This window comes from Cryphonectria parasitica (genome assembly GCF_011745365.1).
Source record: "Cryphonectria parasitica EP155 unplaced genomic scaffold M406scaffold_11, whole genome shotgun sequence".
NCBI classification, from domain to species: Eukaryota; Fungi; Ascomycota; class Sordariomycetes; order Diaporthales; family Cryphonectriaceae; genus Cryphonectria; species Cryphonectria parasitica.
Window position 1 is genome coordinate 211872 of NW_024468919.1, and position 23672 is coordinate 235543.

At 53.2% G+C, this 23672-nt stretch overlaps 6 protein-coding genes across 6 annotated transcripts; 2 read left to right on the forward strand and 4 right to left on the reverse strand.

The window, feature by feature from the left end:
- Window positions 1–265: 265 nt before the first annotated feature.
- M406DRAFT_22101 (uncharacterized protein) lies at window positions 266–1981 on the reverse strand (the record flags this gene model as incomplete). Its single annotated transcript, XM_040915582.1, has 1 exon — window positions 266–1981. A coding segment is annotated over one exon (1716 nt), but the record flags the coding sequence as incomplete, so codon positions are not given.
- Window positions 1982–7637: 5656 nt separating this feature from the next.
- Window positions 7638–9293, reverse strand: M406DRAFT_283623 (uncharacterized protein). The gene is made up of 3 exons (XM_040918523.1): window positions 9036–9293; window positions 8726–8961; window positions 7638–8655 (listed from the first exon to the last, which is right to left on the reverse strand). The coding sequence occupies exons 1-3, from the start codon at window positions 9057–9059 to the stop codon at window positions 7731–7733; spliced, it is 1185 nt and encodes a 394-aa protein (XP_040770900.1). The 5' UTR covers window positions 9060–9293; the 3' UTR covers window positions 7638–7730.
- Window positions 9294–14474: 5181 nt separating this feature from the next.
- On the reverse strand, window positions 14475–15395 carry M406DRAFT_270010 (family A G protein-coupled receptor-like protein; the record flags this gene model as incomplete). Its single annotated transcript, XM_040918048.1, has 1 exon — window positions 14475–15395. The coding sequence occupies one exon, from the start codon at window positions 15393–15395 to the stop codon at window positions 14475–14477; it is 921 nt and encodes a 306-aa protein (XP_040770901.1).
- Window positions 15396–17711: 2316 nt separating this feature from the next.
- On the forward strand, window positions 17712–20105 carry M406DRAFT_348640 (carotenoid oxygenase; the record flags this gene model as incomplete). Its single annotated transcript, XM_040922410.1, has 3 exons — window positions 17712–17904; window positions 18016–19922; window positions 20080–20105. The coding sequence occupies exons 1-3, from the start codon at window positions 17849–17851 to the stop codon at window positions 20103–20105; spliced, it is 1989 nt and encodes a 662-aa protein (XP_040770902.1). The 5' UTR covers window positions 17712–17848.
- A 237-nt stretch (window positions 20106–20342) lies between these two features.
- Window positions 20343–21513, forward strand: M406DRAFT_343567 (uncharacterized protein; the record flags this gene model as incomplete). Its single annotated transcript, XM_040921886.1, has 3 exons — window positions 20343–20371; window positions 20759–21433; window positions 21465–21513. 3 exons carry the CDS (start codon window positions 20343–20345, stop codon window positions 21511–21513), a joined length of 753 nt encoding a protein of 250 aa, XP_040770903.1.
- Window positions 21514–21775: 262 nt separating this feature from the next.
- Window positions 21776–23182, reverse strand: M406DRAFT_269811 (dimethylallyl tryptophan synthase GliD1; the record flags this gene model as incomplete). The annotated part of the gene is made up of 2 exons (XM_040918032.1): window positions 21776–22915; window positions 22994–23182. 2 exons carry the CDS (start codon window positions 23180–23182, stop codon window positions 21776–21778), a joined length of 1329 nt encoding a protein of 442 aa, XP_040770904.1.
- Between the last annotated feature and the right edge of the window lie 490 nt (window positions 23183–23672).

Here is a 23672-nt window from a genome sequence, read left to right on the forward strand (position 1 = left end):
TTTTGCATTTAACCTTTTGAAGAGTTTACTTTGATAATTCATGAGAATAGTACGCATTCATGTGTTCATTATGGGACCGCACCGTCCCCGTCTAAAGCTGTATAAGAGCCTCAGTAATTCTATGCATGCATGTGCTCTTTGCAGGCGAGCTGTTCTTTTCATCCACGATGCACTTTCATGACAAAATCCGCGAGATCAGCTGTCTGGTCGCAGCCATCTGCTCGGCCTGCGCCTTACCATTGATCCTCTGCGCCCCAGCCCTCTCCGTAGGGATGTAGAAGTCGTACCTGTCCGGGAAGAGGATGATGTTGGCCAGCCTCACAACTTCTGCCTCACCTTCCGTACCGGATCCGCGCTCCCGCGGTCCCCTCTCAGCCGTCTTCTCCTGGTTGCTGCCGCGTTCGTTATCTACATCCATCATGTCGGCATGAGGCTCGTCCGGCGTTGGTGTGCCAGCTCTTGTGCCGGGCCTCGTCATGACCTTGCTCCCGTCCCTGCTCAGCTCCCAGGGCGCGAGACCCATGGCCCGCAGGCCCGCGTCGCCGCCGACCTCTGCAATTTCGGCCTTGCCAGGACGTCCTTCGTGCGGCGCCTCGGAACCTATCGCGCTGCCTGCAGAGTCAAAATCCGGTCCCGGCTGGCCCTGCATAAATGCCTTCCTCTGTCGAGCTAGGAACAGCGCGTTCGTCTGCGTCAGTGGACAGGCAGGCGTGTACATGAGCATGCTGGGCGCAGGGTGGTCGGGTTTCGGGGTCCCAGGCTTGCTGGGCGCGGTGGTCATGATGCTGTATGCCTGGTCGCAGTGCCAGAGGACGTAGTCGCCGGCCTGCAGCGTGGGGACCTCAACCAGGGACCGGCGCAGGCGCAGGTGCGGGTGCCACAACTCTGTGATCCGCTGGGCATGGCCTGGCACAGCGCCATGGATGATGGTGGACTGCTCCTCGTCAAAGGTCCAGTTGTCGGGGTCGAGGAAGGCATCCCACTCAGCGATGGTCTCAGGCGATGCGCCCTCCTCGTCATACCCCGAAGTGGGCGGCGGCGTCGTCTTTGGGGAGAAGAATGGCCGCAGCAAAAAGTAGGCCACCGCGAGCTTGGGGCAGGGCAGGACGCGGATGCTGGCAGGCTCGCCCGACGTGAGGGCGAGGATGCCCTGGAACATCCTGAAGATACTGCACGACCCAGCGCCGTTGTACAGATCCTGTGTGACGTTGATACGGCCAGACGGGTCCCATGGATCAAAATCCTCCCAGTCGCCACGGAATATAGCCTCGTATGCCCCTCCTCGGCCGTAGCCATCCGGTTCCCACCGCTCAAGGCTGCCGTTGTCGACCTGGGCGATAAGGGTGGAGGCGGCGCTGGTGGTGAGATTATCGGCAGCAGAGTTGCCGTTCAACAGCTGCGGCGCGGCATTGCTGCCCATAATGCTGCTGTCGTGGATGCGCAGGCGGTCCGCGTACGAGATGGGAAACCGAGTGGCGACGCGTGAGATGTCGGCGTCAGTGCCCTTGGTTTCCCAGAAGGTCATGGCCCACTTCTGCACGCGCAACACCGAAGGATGGGCGCGGATGGCGATCTGCGCGGGCGTCCAGAAGAGCTCGAAGCAGGTCGGGTCCTGGGGGATGGTAGGTTTGATATGGTCTCGGTTGCGGGTGATGTACTCTCTCGTTTGCCGGATCCACGTCTCTGTCTGTGTCTGCGAGACGACGCCACGCACAAGAGCAACACCGTACCGCTTGAGATCCTGCTCAAAGGGGGCCACCTTGGCCGGGTCGTCAATGTCGGAGAAGTGGATGGTAGGAATGAGATCTGCACCACGGCTCTGGATATGCTGGATTTCGGCCTTCAGAGCCGCCAGAAGACGCCTCCAGGAGTCCGCGATGGCAGCCTCTCTGCCCTGGATGAGGCGGCGTTTGATGTTGGCGAAGCGCGTCGGTAGAGGGATGGGCTCTGAGCCGTAGAAGGACTGCACTGGTGGCTCCATGCTGCCGATTTTGGCAAAGACCTTGCGGCTGCCTATACTGCCTGTGTTCTTGGTGACGCGGTGCTGCGAGTGCGTCCTGTGGTGGGACGTCCCGACTGGCGTGCTCGAGGAGCTTGGGGCGGCCGAGGACAGAGGAGTTGTGACTGTTGGTGTTGTGATTGCTGATATTGCCATTACTGCTGCTGCTGCCGCTGCCCCCGCCGCTGTTGTTGTTGTTGTTGTTGTTGTTGGTTCTGTCGCTGAGGAGGGGGAGGTGGAAGGGGGCTTCGGAGGAGCAACCAGAGGCCCAGCCTCTGAGACTTTGGCAGAAACCATCTTGACAGCTGCAGTAAGATTTTTGGTGCTGAAAACACTACTGCTACTCCTACTCTTCCTTCGAAGGGGTGCCCGTGGCCCAGAGATCCTCACTGTGGCTGTGATGCGGGTTGGGCGACCCGTCGTCGTGGGTTGAGAAGATGAGCCAGGAGGTGTCGTTTTATTGTTGAAGCGAGCAGCAGTAGCGCCGCTACTTGAATTCGACGGATCCCTCTCCTCTGCAGGCGGTGGTGGTGGGGGATCACCCGCCTGTGCAAGCTGACTGGCAGGCATCTTGAACAAACGAGCGAGTAGAAAGGTCCTTGCCTCTCAGGAAAAAAAGGAATTAGAGGGGGAAAAGTTGGAGAAACAGGCTTGGTCTGATAAGCACAGCAGGCTATAGTGTGAGTGAGTGAGTGTGTGTGGGTGTCTGTGAAACGGTCTAGATGTGTTGCCGAGGTGAGGTGCTGTGAGGTGCTGGGAGGTGCTGGGAGGTGCTGTGAGGTGCCGTGAGATGCCGCGCTGCGATGTGCTGCGTGCTGTTGGTGGTGGCCTAGTCACGGTGAGATTGCACTGTATAGTCCCTTCTGGGTGGTTCCTTCTTCCCTCTCTCCCTCTCTCCCTCTCGCTCGCGGCTTCCTCGTTTGGGGCCCCGTGATTTAGCTGGGGTAGTGTCGACCGGGCTGCGCGCGGGGAAGGTTAATTAACTTGATGCTTAGAACCTAATCCCGTTTTGCGCTATCCCGCGCTTGCGTTTGCAATTCTCTGTTTGGCCCCTTCCGTACTGGACAGTACAGGAATTTGATCCTCTCCAGAAGAGAACAATCGGCTTCTCTTTTTCTTTCTCTTTTGCTTTGGTTATCCTCCGTATCTCGTCTTCGAGATTGGCGCACTGTCCAACTTGGGGATCAACCTTAACCCAATCTGAAGGTCCAGATCGAAGCCGCAGGCCCCTTGTTTTCGTTCCCCCCTTCTTCCTCTCTTCTTCTCTTCCCTCCCACCCCTGTCTCGTTCCCTGTTTCTGTCTCGTTGCTGCTTTGGCTTTTTCGACGCGTGACTTCTTTCCAGCCAGTAGAAGAAGAACACGCTAAGGAGTATGTCTCCAAGGAGTAAATCCCACTCGTGAGCAAAAATTAATATGCCGAGATTCTCACACTTGGTCCCAGGAAGTGCGTGAGATTCCGACACTACGGAGCTGAGGGCGCCGCGGTCTGCTGGATTTCCTCTTTGGGAACGTTCCCGGGGGAAGGATGTGATCGATGATGATTCAAAATTGCAGGTAGTGGATGTGAATGCCGATCTCAAACTCGAGCTGTTGTTGCTATGGTGGTGATTGTCGTCTTGGATGAGTCCCACGGCGAGAAGAGAAAGGGAGAGGGTGGGTGGTACGAGAGAGGCAGGGGGTGAGAGTATCTTGGATGTAGACACGATAATAAGGCTGCGTGAGAGACAGAGAGAGAGAGAGAGAGAGAGAGAGAGAGAGGAAGAGAGAGGAGAGAGAGCAGAGGATGCCTCGACGTGTCGTATTTTCTGGTAGTTGCCAAGCCTGCTTGTGCTCAAAAGACTTAAGATGATCAAGTATCATGTCAGACAGTAGTGGTGACCACGGCATAAGACTGGATCGTTTCCTTGTCTACGTCCTAAAGTCACCACGGCTGGATCATGTGGGCAGGAAGAGCATCTCCCTTTCTATTTAAGCCTTCCAGCGAGACTGGGATCAGGACCGAGCCTCGGAAATTTCACGATGCATTTGCATCCAGCCTGAGACCAGTACATCACCGAGATCTGGGTATTAGTGATGGATCTAATCATGGAAGGTCTTTTCTCGTTCTTTTCCCCCCTCTGTTCACACCCATTTTTATTTATTTATTTATCTCTCGTCTCATCGCAGGGGGGTGGCGGGGGAGTAAGTACCTCAGAATAAGGAATCATGCACGGAACGATATTCCGCCCTGCATGATGGTCCTGAGATGTTACCACTCGTGACATGTATTCGTTCATCCCTCAGCTGCTTCTCACTCGCTGCCCCATGCTGCTGAATCAATCTCCATCCCACGAGGTGTTTTATCAGCAGGTACTGAGGCGGTTGTACGGCCCAGTGAACTAGTTTCAGGGCCCACCAGAGTTACACCAGCACGTTCAGCACGCCTTCGAGCCCCACCACCCCACGGCCCGTCAGCCCGCCAGGCCGTCAGATCCGGGGCTCCAAATGGACCCAAGGTAGATGCTTGACCCCGAAGACCCTGCCCTCCTATAGGTTCCGGCGAATTTCCTGTAGCTGGACTGCGGCCTAGACTTCCACCTCCGCCCAGGAGGGGTGAAGTGTGACGCTACTGTACTATGGTAACAGCACGAAATAGATCTCATGTACCTTGTGTACTACCATCTGTATCATACATGGAACATGTATACAAGCCTCATCAGCTGGCACTATCATTTACATCAAATCATTGTCGACCATTGCACAGTTGAGCAATCACAACGAGGACGGCACACCATACGTACATTAGAACGAAACGGCTGAATGAATGTAAGCATGACTTGAGCCGTGATAAATTATTCTCCGCCATATCCCATTGGACTGAGAATTCCGGAGCTGGAGTCCCGTCTTTCATAAGGAACACACTACTGTTTGGACATAATGCTCGTCAGCGTCGCCCAAGAGACAGAGAATGGTTTCCAGGTGGTGCATTCTTCGTATCGGCAAAGCTGGAGTGGGAGGAGGCCAGAAATATATTCCTCCAATCTGCGCGCAGCTCCTTACCGTCCCATGTGTCGCCATATGTCGTGACATTTGCTCCTGGATCTCGGTTCACCATCTTCGTCACATTCCATGCAGTAGGCACGAAACCCGCCATGTACTGTCTAGGTGCTTTTACCCGAACGTAACCTTCAAGGCATGGCGTATACTACCACAGTGTGCTCGGCGTGTGTGTTATAGATCATGCCAGCCGGAGTACTCCTCTTTAATCGACACATCCGTCGGGTCTAACAGCCTTGAGCCTTGCTATGGGTGCTTACTTGTACCAAGTACCTAGGTATGGCAGATCCCGCTTACAACACGTACAGCGGAGAAATGGCGGCTAAACTGCATCTCACGCGTGAGCCACTGCCCACGTCCTCGGGCCACCTTTCCGGCTTGCTCACCCTGTCTTGAGATAGACGTGCCACAGTACTTTACCGGTCTATGAACCGATACACCCACTCACCCACTCACACGCTCCCACCAACCTGACGACCCACCCACTCACACACACACACCCCCCCACAAGCATACACCGCTCTCAATCCCGATTAAGGGTGGCGGGATCCACGGATGCTCGCGATAAGATCTTGTCCTGCAAAACATAATACAGGAAATACAACAGAAGTTTGCTGCGGCTCCTTTTTTCTTCTTCTTAGCCTCGAGGCTAATTCCCAGGCCGCTGGTACTCTGCCCTCCCAACGGCCCGGCTCTCAGTCCTGCTGGGCGGTCTTCGCCTTGTCATCCCGCGGTAAAGATGCCACAGTAGCAACCTTCAGCCCAGCGACGGCCCGTACATGCGATTTCTCCGATTGGACTCATGCAAGGTCGGGGCGTTCTGCTGTCTGAAGGGGGAGGGGATGGGAGGAACGGCGCGTCACGATACAGGGTTTCGACTTCTCGGTCAGGTGTCTGCAGATGGTGTTGAATGAAGTGGTCGCATGAAATATATCAAGTACTTCAAGACACTCCAAATGGCGCCACAGACATGTAACAGATATTGAACATCGAACTCAAGGGATCACTCCTCTGACTCTCAATTTATGCGGTCGCACGCGGATCATTTGCAGCCAAATCCCCCTCTTTCGTATGACATGCGACGACCTGCAAGCCTGTAACGTTAGGCATCAGCTATCAGATGCAGATTGCATCTTGGCCAGCATGGAGATCGACGTCTGGGGTCTCGGTAACTAATCGTGGCGAGAGACCTCAGCCTTGTCAGCGCCAAAAGAAACAAAAACTTAATAATAATAATAACAAATTAAATAAAGCAGGAACCCCTGGTCTTTCGGCTCCTCTGCCCGTCAGATCATGTCCGCCTTTCGAGGTCTGCTTTGGCAGCCTTGGTTCATGCTGTGTAAGTAACGAGGCATAACAGAGGCGTGACAGTATATTCTTATCACACCTGAACAGTCCTGTCCAACAAGGGGCCCAAATCTTCATAGACGCAGGGATGACACTGATCAAACACCTCGTATTTGAGACCCTGCTTCTCGGAAACGTTTCAATTTGATATTCACGATGCTCCCCGACCGCAACCACGGGATGGTCACAGAACTCTTCCGCCAGGTCAAGTCTTGACCGCTGGGTCGTCGGAGCCTCCTACCCCCATCCTAGCCTCTTAAAACAATACTTCATAACTTGAAGGAAGGCAGACTAGGAATATGAGCCGGCCCGCATAGGCGGTGAATCCTCCATAGAGCCTTATGAGGTTCCTTAAGCCTCCGCTGCTGATATTCCCGAGCTGAAGATACCGCCCTGGGTCGAACGAAACGAGCTGGCATTTGCTCGGGGCATATGTCCGCCAGCAATACTTGCACTTGCTATGATCCAGCCGGTGAAGCTCCTATCTTGCCCGGTACTCATAGGAAGCCCTTCCCGAGCCTGGAGAAATGGAGGCTTTTGGCATGGGGGAGTTGCTAGGAGAGGCTGAGAGAACAAAATAGTGCTACGAAAACAGACACAGGGGAGCCAAAGAATGGTTCGCTGGTGGGCCAAGCCTCAGACTTGAGCAGATCAGGGCAGCTTCATGGAGACAGAGCATTCGCGAAACCATTCTTGAACATTCTGTGTTATTCTTTCCCCAGTATTGCTTTCTACCAATATAAAATCCATCTGTATCGCCTGCAAGCTTGTGCGACCCTCCTACCATACCAAAGTGTGTCCATCCAGTGCGTTGTCATGGTTTACTCAGCTCTCAGAGGTTCGGGCACTGTTACCCAGACGCCAAAGAGAGTTCTCCTTGCTACCGATGCAAGAGCTAATCCTCTTTGGCTTCATCAACACCTGCCCCTGGGATACTGCTAGCTCGGTGCCTGTGAGGCCCATGTCACACATTTCTTCATCACCGTAACAGTCTGTGAAAGAGACCTGAATTGCAGAGCAGAAAGGTCGAGGGGGTATGGCAGTGCGGAAACGGAATGAAACGAAGAGATCTTGGATGTGGGAGGGCAGACCAGTCCAAGCGGCCCACTAAGTAGCAGTATAAATATCTCATGGGTCCCTCGACGATGCCTGACACGCTGACACGCGCAGGGAGTGGTGGTGCAGCTGAGGGGTGGCGAGGCATGGCGCCAGGAGGGGATATGGATTGACTGCATACTAAGTAAAGAACAATGTGAGTGTAGAACCAGGAGCCAAAAGTTCTCGATAGGCTATGGTTATTTCCTAGATTCGTTTTTCGTTGTGTAAGTCAGTTCCGCGGTGCTGGTTTCATTTTTTGCTCCTTCCCTTCGATTTGGCCACTGGTGTTTCTTTGATTGCCTCCTCTTTCGGTGCCGTGGCATCATCGCCTTCGATTGGTCCCTTCTCGCTCTGACTTTCAGCCACATCGCTCGAATCTCCATCGTCGTGCCCGCCATCTGTCAGGGAGTCCTGCTCCATCTGTTGGCCCAGGACCTCCTTGACGAGCCTCTTACCCTCGTCCACCTCACCGTTCATGGTGCCGCAGCCCATGCATTTCCACATGCCCAAGTCCGACAGACTGGTAGTTCCTGGTGGGGCCTGGCCGTTGACCAGGCGGCACCGCTTGCAGATGAGGACGAAGCGATTCTTGGCTGCCGTCTCATCATCCCCAAGCAGCAGATCCATGATCCTATCGTACCAATGATTTTGTAGACCGGTCGGAGCCACCTCGTACTGTGTCCCAGCGACCTGGGGTGGTCTGGGGTGATCAAAGGCGTTCGGAGAGAATTCGGCGGTAAGGTCCATTCGCCCGTCAGGCGAAGGCAGGCGCTGTTGTTGTTGTTGCTGCGGAGTATGGATGAATGGCCCCTTTTCTTGCTGCTGCGGCATCCCTGGGTTGGGAGACCCCATCTTGTGGCTTTGTATGTTCGCCGTAGGCGGAGGGGCCATGTAGATGCGGTTCGGTGTGCCTGTGTTCTGTCTCTGGCTGGCCCCAGGGCTTTTCTTTGTCCCCTCCTCTTGACGGTCCCCAGTGGACTTTCTCTTGATCTTGGGCTTTCCCTCGCCGCCTCCGTACTTCTCCAGCAACTCTAGGGTCGAGTCGTACCTTGTAGCATCTTTCAACTTTTGAATCGTCTTGGCACGCTCGGCCTGCTGGCCCTTCAACCGGGTGGTCAAGGTCTCGATGCGGAGTTCGTAGACGGTCGAAGAAATAGTGCGAACAAGGTAGATCCTACTTTTTGGTCAGTGACAGGCCTGACAGACTTGTTGCTAGCATTGCATCAACATTGTGTCCGACTCACAGCACGGGGCCACCAGCCATTCCTGTCCACTCATAGACTCCCATCTTGTTCCAGCCCACGACAAGAAAGGCCACAACAGCATAAACCAGGTAGGCAAAAGATAGATAGAGAGTCCCGAGGACCCTAATACGTCGTGAGGAGGCTCTTGTTCTGTCGAGGCTGGCTTGAGTGTTTGCAATCTTTGCAGAGAGTGCAGACAGGGTTCTTTCGAAGGAAGCTGGGGACGAGTTGTCCTGCTGCAAACGAAGATGGTCAGAGTTGATAGATAGCACTGGGGGAGAGCAATGTAAAGCAGACTGCAGCAACTTACCTTCCACGGCCAGAGGGACACCATTGTTACGGGTGTCCTCCTTATGCCAGCTGTACTTGTTGTCTCAGAAAAGGGGGCGCTGGACAGTGCAAGATTCTGCCAAAGTTTCAGGCCAGGTTAAAGTTTGTGGGGAAGAGCAGAAGCACTTTCTTTGTATTCAGTTGATGAAGGTAAGGGACAAAAGGGCCGTCATGCAGTTGCAAAAAGGATGGTTGCCTTGCTGGCCTTGCAGACTAGAGTCTGCAGGCAGCGTGGTTGGTGACGATGTTGTTTGGGGTGACGCAGCTTGGTGTTAGGAAATGTGGCAGACCAGGCACATGCACATCACATTATCAGGCAAATAGACGTGGAAATTAGAGCTCTGGCTCTGACCTCATGGCCCATGGGTAGCTAAGACCCGTGCCACGCAAGGTTGTACATAATAAATAGGTACTAGCAGGGCACTCTGGCCCTAGACTGCGTTTATGTTAGGCCTAGGCAACCCCACTACCCCTACCAATGCAACCCTGAAGATGCAGCTCAACTGTACGTGTCTTTCTGTGATCTCCTGTTGAAAACTTGTAAGGAGTTGCCAGCCCCGGCACCACAGCCGTGCACAGGTACTTTGGGCTGACTAGACCCTGGTCACAGCTAATGACAACCACAATGTGCTCACTTGTGTTTTGGGGACTTTGCTGGCCTCAAAGAGTTTGAGGCTGTATTCTATCCTGCAGTTCGGGGCACCAGCAACGGCGTCTTGCTTTCTTTTTTTTTTTTTTTTGTGGCTTCCTCCCTGTGCTTCTTCAATCAAATCCCTGAATCAATCCTGAATTCTTCATTTTTCACTTTCTTTTCATGAGATACTTTCGAAGTGCGCTGATGATCAATGGTTGTTGTGCACAAGTACTACAATGCCCTGCCAACCTCAATAGAAGCAACCCAATCCTAACCCAACCTTGAGCCTTTGCAAAGTGCCGAATACCTTCTTACCATCTTATTCTCCTTGTTACCATCTGACGATCGACATACATGACTTCTCAGTCCATCAATCACCATGTTTTCCAGGATCAAAGGCGCAATTGATCGCACAATAGCAGAGGAACAGGCTCGACAGAGGGCTTACGCGTCAGACCAAGCGCAAGGTGGTCATTCAAGGCAGGCACCTTCTGTATCACGAAGCAACAGTGGCGCATCTACTGCTGCAGGCCGAAAACCTAGGCAAAAGAAGCCTGCTCAGGATGGCTCCAAGGAATCCGACTCTGCCGTTGTTAATCCTGACCCAGCAGTCTTCGAGGCTGCATTTGTCATAGACGATGACGAGCCCAGCCGGGCGGCGACTCCGCTTCCAGTCTCCGACCAGAAGCCATCTCAGGATGCAGAGGATGCAGATAATGACGGAGCCGAGGGCAAGAAAGACGAGAAGGGTGACACCGGGTCTGGCGACAGTGGCAAGGATCCAGAGAAGAACGAGGGCCTGGACGAGAAGCAAGCCGGCGAGGACAGGCCTGTCCCTCCGCCCAAACAAGCTGTGCCCGACCTCCCCGTCGAAGTTCGCGCAAAACTTCGCAAGTTAGAGAAGTTGGAAGCGACATATCCAGGTTAGTCTACCGTTGATGTCTTAGACAAGGTAGAATTCCAGCTGATCCTCTTGTTCGCAGAGCTGCTTCGGTCTTACCGTATTGCCCATGGTCGTGCCACCTCGATCGAGCCCTTCGAACGAGCACTGCGAGAAAATACCCCCCTGACGTCGATTAAGGATCCCGACGCTCTCATCGAGTACCTCAACCAGCTGAACCTCAAGGCAGACATGGTCATGGATGAGCTCAAGAGGGTCTCTGCCGAGAAGGAAGACCTCAAGAAGAAACACGATGCCGCCGACAAGGAGATTACGGAGCTTAAGGAGAAGGTTATTGCTCTCGAGGCCGTCAAGGCTGTCCCGGAGCCCGCGGGTCCTGAGAAGACAGAAACAAATGTTGGGGGAGCAGACAAGGTGGAAGCCGAGACCCAAGCCTCCCCTCCATCCTCTACTGTAAAATCGCCTGTCCAGTCTGTCCTGGGCATCTTCTCCCCCAAGCAGAAACCGGCTCAAGATGGAGAAGCCGAAGGGGAGGCGGGCGAGGACTTCTTCTCCTACGACAATGAAATTCCGCAGCTACAGGCCGAGGTCGAAACCAAGAATGGGGAGATCGAGAAGCTCCAGTCCGAAGTTAATAATCTCAAGGAAGAATTGTCGACCGCCAAAGAAAACAGTGCCGGCTTAGTTGAGAATCTGGAAAAGGCAACAAGGGAGCTGAGCGAGTTCCGCGACAACTCGGCCATCAAGGACTCCCTTGAAGCGCAAGTCAACGCCAGAAACATCGAGATCAAGACCCTAACAGATCGTCTCGAGACCGCCGAAACGCAGCTCCAGGATTTACAAAGCCAGCTCGAGAATGAGAAAGGCGCAACCGCAGCTGCCATCAAGGAGAAGGAGGAGAGGCTGGCCGAGACGAGCTCCCTGCAATTAGAGCTGGAGGGCGGGCTGAAGAAGGTCACCGAGGCCAAGGCTGCGCTCGATGACCGGATTGTCAACCTGACCACAGAGATCAAAGCCTTGAGACAATCTAAGCTGGAAAACGAGCAGAAAATTGAAGAGCTTAAACAGCAGCTCCAGGCGTCACCTCTCACGCCTGCGCCCTCAGAAGCCCCTGAACCTCCTTCGACGTCAACACAAGCGACCTCCTCGTCCAAGAAGAAGAACAAGAAGAAGAAGAAGGGTGGCGCTGGTGGTGCAGGTGTGGCAACCGCCACAACAGAGACCCCGACACCTGGTGGCGAAGAGGCGTCAACGCAGGGTCCAGTATCGTCGAGCTCGGGTCCCACGGTGGCCGAACTGCAGGCTGAGATTGACACATTGAAACAAGACGTTGCGGACAAAGACGGGCAGATTGATAGGCTTGCCAAACAGCGGAAGACCGAGGAGGATCTGCGCGAAGAAATCGAGACGCTGCGTGAGAATCTGCTGGACATCGGCCAGGACCATGTCGATGCCAAGGACAAAATCAAGGCCCTAGAAGCTGAGAAGAAGGAGTTACAGGAGCGAATTACTGAGCTGGAGAAGGAGCTTCAGTCATCGTCGGCCTCTACGGAGTCGAACCAAAAATTGCAGGGGGACTTCGACTCGCTGAAGAAGGAGTTTGACGATCTCACAACGAGGTCCGCAACATTACAGTCGGACCTCGGTGCCGCACAGCAGCTGGCTCAGAGCAGGTACAAGGACCTGACAGAACTCCGTGATGTCTTGCAAAAGGCCCAGCCAGAACTCAAGAGTCTGCGGCAGGAGGTAGCCACCCTCAAGTCTACCAAGGAAGAGCTGGCTGCGAAGACAGTGGAGCTTCAGACTTTGGAGAAGCGCGAGAAGGAACTGAAGGCGGAAGTCACGAAAATTCGACGGCTCGCTACAGAACGCGGTACCGAGCTCGCGACGGAGACCAGCAATCGACAGCGGCTCGAAGCGGCTCAGCGCGTATCGAGTCGCGATCTGCGAAGGGCAGAGAATGAAAAGATTGAGCTGAGCGCCAAAGAAGAAAAGGCGACCCGTGAGCTGCAGCGGCTACAGGAGGAGATGACCAAGCTCCGTCCACGCGTCAAGGATCTCGAGGAGGAGGCATCCAAGCTGCGCAAGGAACAGGAGATTCTTCGCGAGGAGGCAGAGCTCAAGACATCACAATACACCAATGCGCAGAATCTGTTAGGCAGCATGCGCGACCAGACACATGAGCTTAGCATCCAGCTGAAGGAGTCTCAATCGCAAGCTGAATCGCTAGAGGAAGAGATCACCGAGTGTCGCAAGCTGCTCGGTGAACGCACGCGCGAGGCTGAGACCATGCGCCGCCTGCTTGCCGAGGCCGACGAGCGTGCCAATAGCAAATCGCGTGAGATGCAAGACCGCCTTGAGGAGGCTGAGAAGGAGCGCGATAAATTCGAGCATGAAATGCTGTCCTCGTCCAGGCGCCACAACCGCCAGCTCGAGGAACTGAAGCAGCGCGTGCGAGAGCTCGAGAAGGAGAGCAAGACCCTGGCCGAAGAGAGGGACGAGCTGGGCCACAAGGAGAGAGAATGGCGGCGGCGCCGAGAGGAGCTCGAGGCCGTCGAGTCCAAGGCAGATGCCGAGGTCAGCGAGATGCGCTCCACCGTGACAAATCTGCGCGCAACTCTTGATGCGTCAGAGCAGCAGGTCCGAGACGCCGAAAAAGCCAAGAATGACCTGCGACGGTCACTCGACGACTACAGGATTCGTTACGACAAGCTGGCCAAAGAGCTCAAGTCAGTGCAGGCCAAGCTGAGCGCCACCGGCGTCAACAGCCCGACAGTACGCAGTTCCATGGACTCCAACAGGTCTGGTGTCTTGGCGGGAGGCAATGGTGCTGCCGGTGGTGGGTCTGGCCCAGATACTGTGTATCTCAAGACCATCCTGCTCCAGTTCCTGGAGCAGAAGGACAACAAGCTGCGATCGCAGCTGGTACCTGTCCTGGGAAAACTCTTGAGGTTTGACAAGTGAGTTGACTTGCCGTCTGACCATATTATTTAACATTTGCTGGTTTTGTCACCCACTCATACTGCTTGCTGACATTTCATACCTACATAGAATCGACGAGCAGAAGTGGATGGCTGCAGTCCAGCAAATTGGTGCTCGATGATCGGCTTCCGATGCCAGGACGAACAGGCCCCCCGTGGTACCTTAAAAGGTTATCTCAGTTTGTTGCCACATTGGCCCAACTAAGATCATATTAAGGCCTTGAAAGAATATTGCAATAGAGCGCTGCAGTGATTGTGTTCAAAAACCTCCCCTATCAGTCTATGTATATGTACGAAAGACGCTTGACCTAGGGCGGCAGCGATTGCGGCATTGCGAGTGGGCAAGATAATAGGGCGCCGCGTGCTGTGGAAGAGCAGTAGGCATGCCAATTTAGAGAGACAATACAGTGGCGAGTGTTGTCACCCAATCGGAATGTGAGGTGGTCATGGTGCGACTTCATTTTGTCCATGACTTTTGACTTCTAAACTTGTAACGACATGCACTTTTGAGGCAATCATCATATTCGTAATGATAAAGTTATTTTCACAATTGAAAAGGCTGAACCTTGAAGTATCGCATAGTCGAAACATGATATGCAACTAACTTGCTAGAGTACGACAATTGCTACTCCAATCCCAGACACCAACCAAAAAATCCCACCGTGACGGCCGCATCCATAACAGCACCATCCACAGACTTGCAGATCCAGTCACCCTGATAATTAATATTAAGAGAGCAAGCAACAAAAGAGACCACGAATTGGCCTTAACAAATACTAAAGCCAATTGCCTCAATCAAAACGCATCCAATCACGAGTTGTTGACTCAACTCAACTCACTCCCACCATACTCATCGCCAACCAGCTCACGCGTGGGCCATATCCTCCTAACTCAGCAGAGTCCTTACACGGCAGAGGTACCATTATGGGTGCCATTGTGGGTACCAGTGTGAGTACCGTTGTGAGTTCCATTGTGCGCATTGTCGTACGTACCGGTGGTCGGGTGGGAAGCCTTCTCACGGGTGTGGTCGGCCTGGCGGATAGTGAGGCCAAGCGCGGCCGGGTCAATCTTGTTGTGACCAAGCAGGAGGAGAATGCCGAAACCAGGCTTGGCAAAGATGTCGAGGATACCATAGAAGATGGCCTCGGAGTCAGGGTGGATGACATTGCCACCCTCGGACAGGCCCCAGGCAATGGGGTACAGGAACCAGAGGAAGATGGTCAGGACACCACATCGGACGAAGGTGGAGCTGATGGTACCGCCGAGGGCACTGGCGTGGCGGCGGGCGTCGACGACAAGCTCGTACACGACGAAGAAGAAGGCGAACATGCCAAAGACCCAGTAGCCCCATTTGTACGAGGTCTGGGTAAGGGCGCCGACCAGACCGGTGACGATCATGATCTCGTCGGCCAGGATGGTGATCAAGAGCGTAGGCCACGGAACGCCGGCCGTCAGGAGGAGGTCGGTGAGCAGGAGAGGCGTCGTGACAAACCAGTCAATATATCGAACGTAGAAGATCTCCCGCGTGCCGGCGGCGTTCGTGATGGTGCCGGGTCGGATGAACTCGGCCTGGATGGGGACTTGACCCAGGTCAGAACCCATGGACCAGTAGGCGATGCAGGCCACAGCCGTGATACCAGCAGTAATGTAGTGGAAGAGGCGATGTGTCTGAGGCTTGGTCATCGCCATGCCCATGAAGACGAGGGTCGAGACGCCCATCACAGCGCACACTGCAAAGTACCAGTCTGACGCGTGGACGGTAATTTCGAGGTCGGCATGTTGTGCCACCACACTATTAACGTTCAATGCCTGGTTCCCAGACATTGTGTAAAGTTATCGTGAGGTCTTGTTTTTGGTGTTTTATTTGCGGTTGTGTTGATGCTGAAGGTGAAAAGATGAGGTTGTACAACGTTCCCCAAGAAGTATCAGACACGCCGGGAAGACGTTCTAACGTATTTTGTGGGAGGACGAAAGGCTAGATGGTGACGGGTGAGACAAAATAAACAAACCAATATCAAGATTGAAAAGAAGGAGGAGGAGATGGCTATTTGAATCAACTGCTCGTGCCGTGATGAGGGTGGTATGTCACTACGTAGTACATGTACTATGGTAGAATGAGATCATCCATGCCCCCCCCCAACATAGATCCCAGGACTGTTTTCTCCCGTAGTCGATTTTCAATAATGGTGCTAAGATACTAAGCTACTCTCCCTGTCTCCTCCCTTGAGGCGTGGGTGATATTAAGACATTTTAGGCGCTCAGGGGGTGCAGGGGAAAGAGTTCATCTGCGGCATGCTCGGAGAGGTCATGACGTCTGTGTACGCCGGTGGAGAGCCCAGGATAGTAAGTATTGGCTGCCGATGAATAAGTATGTACGTTCTTTGTGAGGAGACCCTTGAGACGACAGAGGAGTAGTACCCAAGCACTGGTTGGCGAGAGGAGGGGTGGATGGATATACATTGCCTCTTGACATTTGTAGGTGCAGATGCTAAGGGGGATTTTTTCAGGAGTGCCAATGTTATGTTTCGGTTGGGTGAGACACTGCTATTTGCGGAGACGACTTTATTGTTTTCTTTACTGTTCAAGCCCATTGATTCTTGCGAGGAAGGAGAATCATGTTGAACTCACTAGAAACAGAAGAAAAAAAAAAGGAACAATAACATCAACATCAAAAGTCGGTGAAGGCGAGAGGCGCCGATCGAAGGAACTTGCCTGAGCACATGGTCACAGACACCAGCCATATCAAAGTCCGTGTAAGTGATCAATACCACCCCACAGGAGGAGAGGCCCATGCCGAAAGTGAAGATCACACAAGCAGTCCAAGATGTATGTCTCTTCGATACACATGGACTTGCGGGAAACGGAGCATTTCCTCTCAAGTCTTGCCTATTCTAGCTGGGCTCATGCGGTGTCTGTCTCATTTGCGCTACAAGCGAGGTTGTCAGACACGAAATCGGGTTCGATGATCTCATGACTTTTTTTTTCTGTCGGTAGACGTTCTACTAGCGCGTCTTCCCATATGAAAGAAAAGAAAAACTTAGGATCAACAAACCAACGGCCACACGTTATTAGTTCCCGATCCCTCCCCTGTGTCTACTGTAACTCTTCAATTTGAACAAGCATTGACTAAGCCCTTTGATGTGAAGCGTTTCGTCATGTCAACTTAGCTTGGTCGGATCACGTATCTTCCTGAACTAATTGCACTGTCATTGGTGCGGTCCACAAGGAGTTTGCGAGGTTGCATGGTCCAAGGGAGAGGGACGCAGTTGGGAGGTTAGATCCGGCAGAGCAAGATGAGATCTGGACCATGTTCCCCAATGCAACGGTCCATCCTCGGCATCGGAAGAGGTACATACAGCCAGACGCCACCCCTTGCCTACCTTTGCGAAATTACATAGTCATTGATATATGCATGTACAGTAAGTACTACGGTACATAAATTCTTTTTGTGGAGACGGTGCAGCACACACGGCACAGGTTCCAGGCGGATCAGGCCGCTCAAGGTGTGCGGGTATTCTCATCCACTACGTACCATAGGACTGTGTAGTCCAGTATTCAGTAGTCATGATCGTACATCAGCAAAGCCGGCAGCAGGCTGGTCCATGGCCAAGAATTGGGAAGGGAATCCTGAAGCTTATTTCGACCACAGCCAAGCACTTTATTCGTCGCATCCTGGAGCTGGTTCCCTTCCACAATTCATCAAGCTTGTCCCCTGCCCAGACTTCTGGCAAGAGGTTGGTGGAAAAGTCTCGTGCGTCACCTGGTCAACTGAACGGCTCAAGGATCCGAGAACACCGCGCATGCACTGTAGGCCGAGGTTGGTGTGGTCGAGAACTACTGCCGTTTGCCAATGAAACCCGCTGGCCAAGTACCGGAAATAACATTCAGTTGGGGATGAGGTCATACAACAACCCCCCCCTTGTCGACCGACGACTACGATATTACACACACAATTTGCCAGGGAACAGTACTTTTTACGAAAACTGATGTATCCTGATGTATTCAGCACACGTGAAACGATTGCTGGTTTTTTCTTCTCCTTTTGGTTCTTCTAAAGTTGAGGCTACGCTGAGACAAAACCCAACGCCTTCTGCCCTACGTTTCGCCCAATCATTATCATCATAAAGAAACAACGACGACATCTTTTCTTGGTGGACGTGTGCAATCACACATTCGTCGACATACGCAGCCTTTGAATCACACATAGCCATGAGAACATGAGCAGGCACTGATGAATTCATCGTCTCTTGCGACTTGGGGATTCACATTTGAGGGCAATGGCTCTGCTTGCGGAGAACGAGCCACAATATGATGCGCCCAAGCACCGCCACCCGTAAGTTGGATCAATCTTCCCTTTGTCATTAGAGATATTGTGCTACAGCCTGCATGAGATCTAGCTCAGCCTCGATAGCTCTAGTAATAACACCGTCTAACATCTTTGCAGATACCTATCCGGAAATTTCGCGCCTGTTCAGAAAACAACACCTCTCACGCCATGTACGTACACAGGGTCCATCCCACATGACCTGGGCGGTGGACAGTACGTGCGTAATGGGGGAAATCCGGTGACAAATGATGATCTTGGCCGCGACGCCCACTGGTTCGATGGCGATGGAATGCTCAGCGGCGTCCTGTTTCACAGGACTGGTGAGAAGGGAACACTCATTCAGCCTGAGTTTGTCAACCAGTTCCTTGTGACGGATGTGTACGCCTACGCAAAGAGAAGTTCTGGCAACCGCCGAGATGCCTGTGCGACCTCGGATGGAACCCTGAGACGACCTGTCCTGCCGAGTATAGCGACGCTTGTCAATCCTTGCGCAGGCATCTTCACCATCATCTGGTCCGTACTCAGAACAATCATCCTTGTGATGTTGTCTCATCTCTACAGGGCAAGATATCCCATCAAGAAGATCAGCGTCGCAAATACGTCTGTCATCTTCCACGACGGCCGGGCGCTAGCTCTCTGTGAGAGCGGGCCGCCGCTTCGTTTTGTCCTGCCGAGCCTGGAGACGATAGGCTGGTTCAACGGACAAAGTGCCGAGAACGAGCCCTCACACCAGCTCTCAGCCTCAAGGGGCGGGTTTGGGGGGCAAGGTCTCTTGTCCTTTATGAAAGAGTGGACAACTGCGCACCCACGAGTCGACCCGATCACAAAAGAGATGATTGCCTTCCACTCCGTCTTCATCAGACCGTTTTGTTACTATTCCATTGTACCGCCGTCGAGTGTGAGTGCCAAGTCTGGAGCACCGTCGATGGGCTCGGCACGGTTCTCGATGCCTGTGCCAGGGGTCAAGGCCCCCAAGATGATGCACGATTTTGGTGCATCTCGCAACCATACAGTCATCCTCGACCTCCCCCTCACCTTGGACCCAGCAAACCTGGCCCGCGGCGTCCCAGTACTGTCCTACGACTCGGCGGGTGTATCACGGTTCGGAGTCTTTCCCAGGTACAGCCCAGACCGTATACAGTGGTTCGAGACCAACCCATGCGTCATCTTCCACACAGCTAATTGCTGGGACACCACGACCAAGATGCTGGATATTAACGGCGCCCAGCTAGAGAAGACATCGGTTCATCTTCTTGCCTGTCGACTGACCTCCGCATCGCTGGTCTTCAGCGCGGGAAATTTGCCCACCCCAGCCGTCAAGCCTGTGCCTCCCGAGTACGCCGAGGAAGAGCAGTGCAGACTCTACTATTACAACTTTCCCCTTTCTCCAGACAACCTGAGTGACGAGCCAGAACACCGGACTCGCCACCAGTGGGCCCTCTCGGCTATATCGTTTGAGTTTCCCACTATGTCGCCAGATCATTCCATGGCATCGGCCCGGTATATTTACGGCTGCTCCACCGCTGATGCCTCCTACACCGTTGCACTTGGAAAAGCCGCAAAGATCAATCACCTCGCAAAAATCGACGTGCAGACGCTCATCGATCGCGGTGTCCGGCAGCCTCCCCAGCCTATCAAGGGATGCGTCGACACCAGAACTGTTGCTGAGATTCTGGCCGCCAACGACCCAGACGACCCCATAAAGCTGTTCAGGATGCCGGAGGGCTGGTATGCACAAGAGGCGCGGTTTGTGCCCCGTCGAGAGAGCGAGCGTAAAAGTGAGGATGACGGCTGGTTATTAACATACGTCTTTGACGAGAGCCAGCTCGAGACTACAGGGGACCACGCCGGGGAATGTCATGATGACGCTGTCAGCGAGCTCTGGATCATTGATGCCAGAACGATGAAGGAGGTGGTGGCTCGAATCAGATTGCCACAAAGGGTGCCGTATGGTCTACATGGCGCATGGTTCTCCGAAGATGAGATCAGAGACCAGAGACCTTTCCAGGGGCTCAGGACTCTAGGTGATGAGGCGCAAGAGCAGATATTGTCGAGTAGTTTACGGGGTATGATCGAGAGATGGGTGGGCTGATCAACCCCGTATCTAATCATTTGCTAGGCAATGTGGTGGTTTTCAATAAAACTAATTCTAATGTCAATGACAACGACGGCATTTTCAAGATTACAACAGGGGACGAAGCTGGTAAGGTACTGTACTTCATAGTAGCAGGAAACTGACGCGTCGGATAACGAGCTTCAACAAGCCAACAAAAAGAATTAGAGGCTAATGAAAAAGTACATATGATGATAATGAACCCATAAGCTGACGCGAAGCCAATAGCCAGTGAATCTTTTGGGAAGTGTTTCCATAGCTCAGATTTGTCGACGAATCGCCTGGCGACGTTCAAAGTAGCAGCCCTAATAGGACTGCCAACCGTCACAAAATGTGGCCAACCGTCCTCTCCCACCCCTAGTAAAGATCCCACTACTCTCTTTCTCAAAATGTAGAATGGCGAATTTGCGAACCAACAGCGGAAAGTCCACGAAAGGTTTACTGAATTTTGAATGAACATTTTTTGCTCCTGGTCGCATCAGTCTGTCCCGTGGCCTGCACGTTGGACGCAAGCTCAGAACACGATGCTTTCTTCCGAGGATTTAAATCAAGCTCTAAGAGTACTCATCGCATCCCCTTTCTATCGAGTGTTACTTGAAATCTTCCTCCTCTTCCTATTCCCCGGCCACAACATCTTCTGGATTTGGACTACCAGCTGTTGTGATTCGTCTTGATAATTTCGCTCCCAATTTCCTATGCTAGTGGAACTCATCTTTATCCTCAATAAATATATCTTCTACTTCTAAGCCAACGATCGTCATTGTTGGTGGTGGCTTTTCATACGCCCACGAGTTACGGGAAACTCACCGCTGCACTTGAGGCATGCGGCTACAAAGTCCACGTCCCGCGAATGCCCACGACAAATGGGTCACGGCCACCCAACGCCAACTTCATTGACGACTCACAACTTGTTCGCAACAAAGTCGACAGCCTGGTCCAGGCTGGGCACACAGTCATCACCATCGGGCACTCCTACGGAGCACATGTCATGTCCAACGCGTTGTACGGGCTGGGCATCGAGGCACGCTCCTTCAGGGGACTCAAAGGCGGCGTGTCCAGCTTGCTCTACATGGCGGTCTACCTCCTTCCGGAGGGCATGTCCACGTTCGATGAGTTTGAAAAATTTGGCAATCCCGAATCCTTTGTTGGCTTTGACACGGCTGAGGACCATACGATGACCGTTCGCAACCCCAAAGGGATGTTCCTATCTGTAGAGGACGACAAGACGGAAGCAGAGAGCTATGTCCAAACTCTGTGTCGCTGGAATGGACAGGCCATTTTCCAGGCCTCCGAGCACGCTGCCTGGAGAGAGATTCCGGCCAGCTACATTCGCACCACGCAAGATTTGTCGATTTCCACTGCCGAACAGCTGGATATGATCCAGGGCGCTGAAAAGGCTGGTCGGGAAGTGCAGGTCTTTACGTTGGGAGACTGCTCATTGCCCCAACTTTAGTGCAACACAGAGCGTCGTGGATATTGTCAACAAACTGGTCTCCGGTTGACATGTGGTACAGATGTCTGTTGCTACTTGGTAAAACCCACGAGACTGACGCCACAGCTCCTGTAGATATGCAGTACTATAAGCAGTTACTCGTTTAACAAATGATAAGTTACAGTCGATCCTACAGAGTAGGGAAATCGTTTAGAATAATGTCTTTCTTGAAAAGTACCTCCCGCCAGCTATATGTTCCAGAGAAGTCCTATAAAATTTTCCAAGGAGCCAGTCTACGCAGAGTCACATCATAAATAAGAATAGGGAACTATTCAATTGCTCGATCCGTTTGCCCAACGCTTTGCATGCTTTGCCTCGGGTGTGAGATATGTTGTAACGTCAAGTTCGTCTCCCTCGTTGCAAACACAGCTCACAGACGCTTGCAGGCCGGAACCATCTGACAGGGCCCTGTGATCGGCCAACCTCTCCAGCATGCCTAGGAACCGGTCTGCATACGAACCCCGTCCTCGCTCTTTCATCCACTCTACGGTGCGGCGGGCGACGCTGAGGTCATCGCTTGCGTACCGCCACACGGGCACATACAGCTTCACCTCCGGCAGCGGTTTGTCAGGCTGGATGTCGAAATAATAGATCAGTCCTGGCGGTGAATTCGGTGCCTCCCCGGCATACTTGTCAGAGGCTGGGTCGTGCCGCGGGGCGCTGGGAAGCTCTTCGTTGTCTGAGAAACCGGCAGGCAGCCCCACGGCCGCATGAATCAAAGTGCGTACCTCCTCTACCGTCTTGTCCATGTTGGGCCGCCGCCCGCCCAGGGTGATGATGTCGCGTGCCGACGCGAAGCTGGTGTGTGGCGTCATAAAGTACCATTTCAACCGTGACTTGGCTGATGATACGGCATCAACAGCGACCATGAGGGGCATCAGCGCCTGCCCCTCTGGTCCTGAAGATAGAAAGTCCAGGAGAGCGTCTCGGGCAGGGCTTGTGGGATGTAGTTGTCTCAAAGAGGGCGTAAACAGTTCTATATGAGGTAGAAACGGCGGAGTCACGGCACGTGGCGCACAGTATGTTTTAAAACCCAGGCCGCTGGGAACGAACTCAGCTGCCACGGCAAACGTGGTTCCGGTTGGCGTGCCAGCCTCAGCCAACTCCAATGCCCTCTGGTGCTGGCCTTGGTCGAACAAGGTGGAAAGGAAGTGGTCCGTCCAGGTCAGGTCAGCCTGAAACGCTGCTGCGAGGCGACGGGCAAGCTTGGTCCCGGCCTGCCGGTTCTCTGGGTCTTGTGTTGTCCCAGAGACGGGGCCGATGGGCTCAAGGGAATAGCGGATGTCCGGTTGGCTGGTGGGTGACCGCTTGTTCCATTTCCACGAGTATTCTATTGGAGAACCTTCTATCGTGATAGCTGATTTGTATTGCAGCTCGCCTGAAGGTGAGGGTTTCCGGCCCATATGGGACACCTTAAAAATGTCCGAGTTAGAGATACTTATTGCTCACGAGGCATTTTGGGTGAGTTGGTGGTCAGGACTATTACTTACGGCCCAGTGGTAATGGAACAACAAGGCTTCATACTGCCTCTCCAACGAATAACCAGCAGCATCAACCAGTATGGCAAGGTGCCGTCCCGTGAGCTGCCACCAAAATTCACTATCGACTTCGCGAGTAGGGAGAAGCTTCGATAGTTTGTCCCATACCTGTGAAGGAGAGTCCACGTTCTGATGGGTCATCCTGACGAGCCTTGCATTGAGTCAAGTAGATGGGTTGAAATACAACCAATGACTCTAGATGACCGTGACTTTGATGAGAAACGAAAAGATAGTGCGAGGGGAATTCTCGGTTCCCTCATCCTGGTGGCTCTAGATTTGCGGCTCTCACCTGAAAAGGCTGCGAAAGGTTTCTTTGCCGACTTCGGTGGGACTAGCTTGTCCTCTGCTTACACTTGAGTATTCAGTACATGGACGGTACAGCGTACTGTCAGACAAGACATAGATCCGTACTGTACGAGATGTATTAAGTGGCGGGTCTGACGAGGATGAGAATCCTCTATCCTCTAGGCTGCTTTTCCAATCCCGGTGCGGGGGATGGAACCCAGAATTTCCTAGTAAGCATGATGACAAGGGCTTAAGATTAGAGAAGAACATGGGGAATAAGACGTTGTTACGTCTTATGGTCTGGAACAACACGAAGTAGTGCTGCCATGGTACTGACCTGATGCAG

What these genes read in the sequence shown, in the direction of transcription:
- M406DRAFT_283623 (XM_040918523.1), bottom strand. Translation starts at nt 9,059, where the DNA reads ATGGTGTCCCTCTGGCCGTGGAAG. An exon ending in TGTCCCTCTGGCCGTGGAAG is followed by an intron (nt 8,962 to 9,035) that starts GTAAGTTGCTGC and finishes CTTCGTTTGCAG; the next exon opens with CAGGACAACTCGTCCCCAGC. An exon ending in ATGGCTGGTGGCCCCGTGCT is followed by an intron (nt 8,656 to 8,725) that starts GTGAGTCGGACA and finishes ACCAAAAAGTAG; the next exon opens with GATCTACCTTGTTCGCACTA.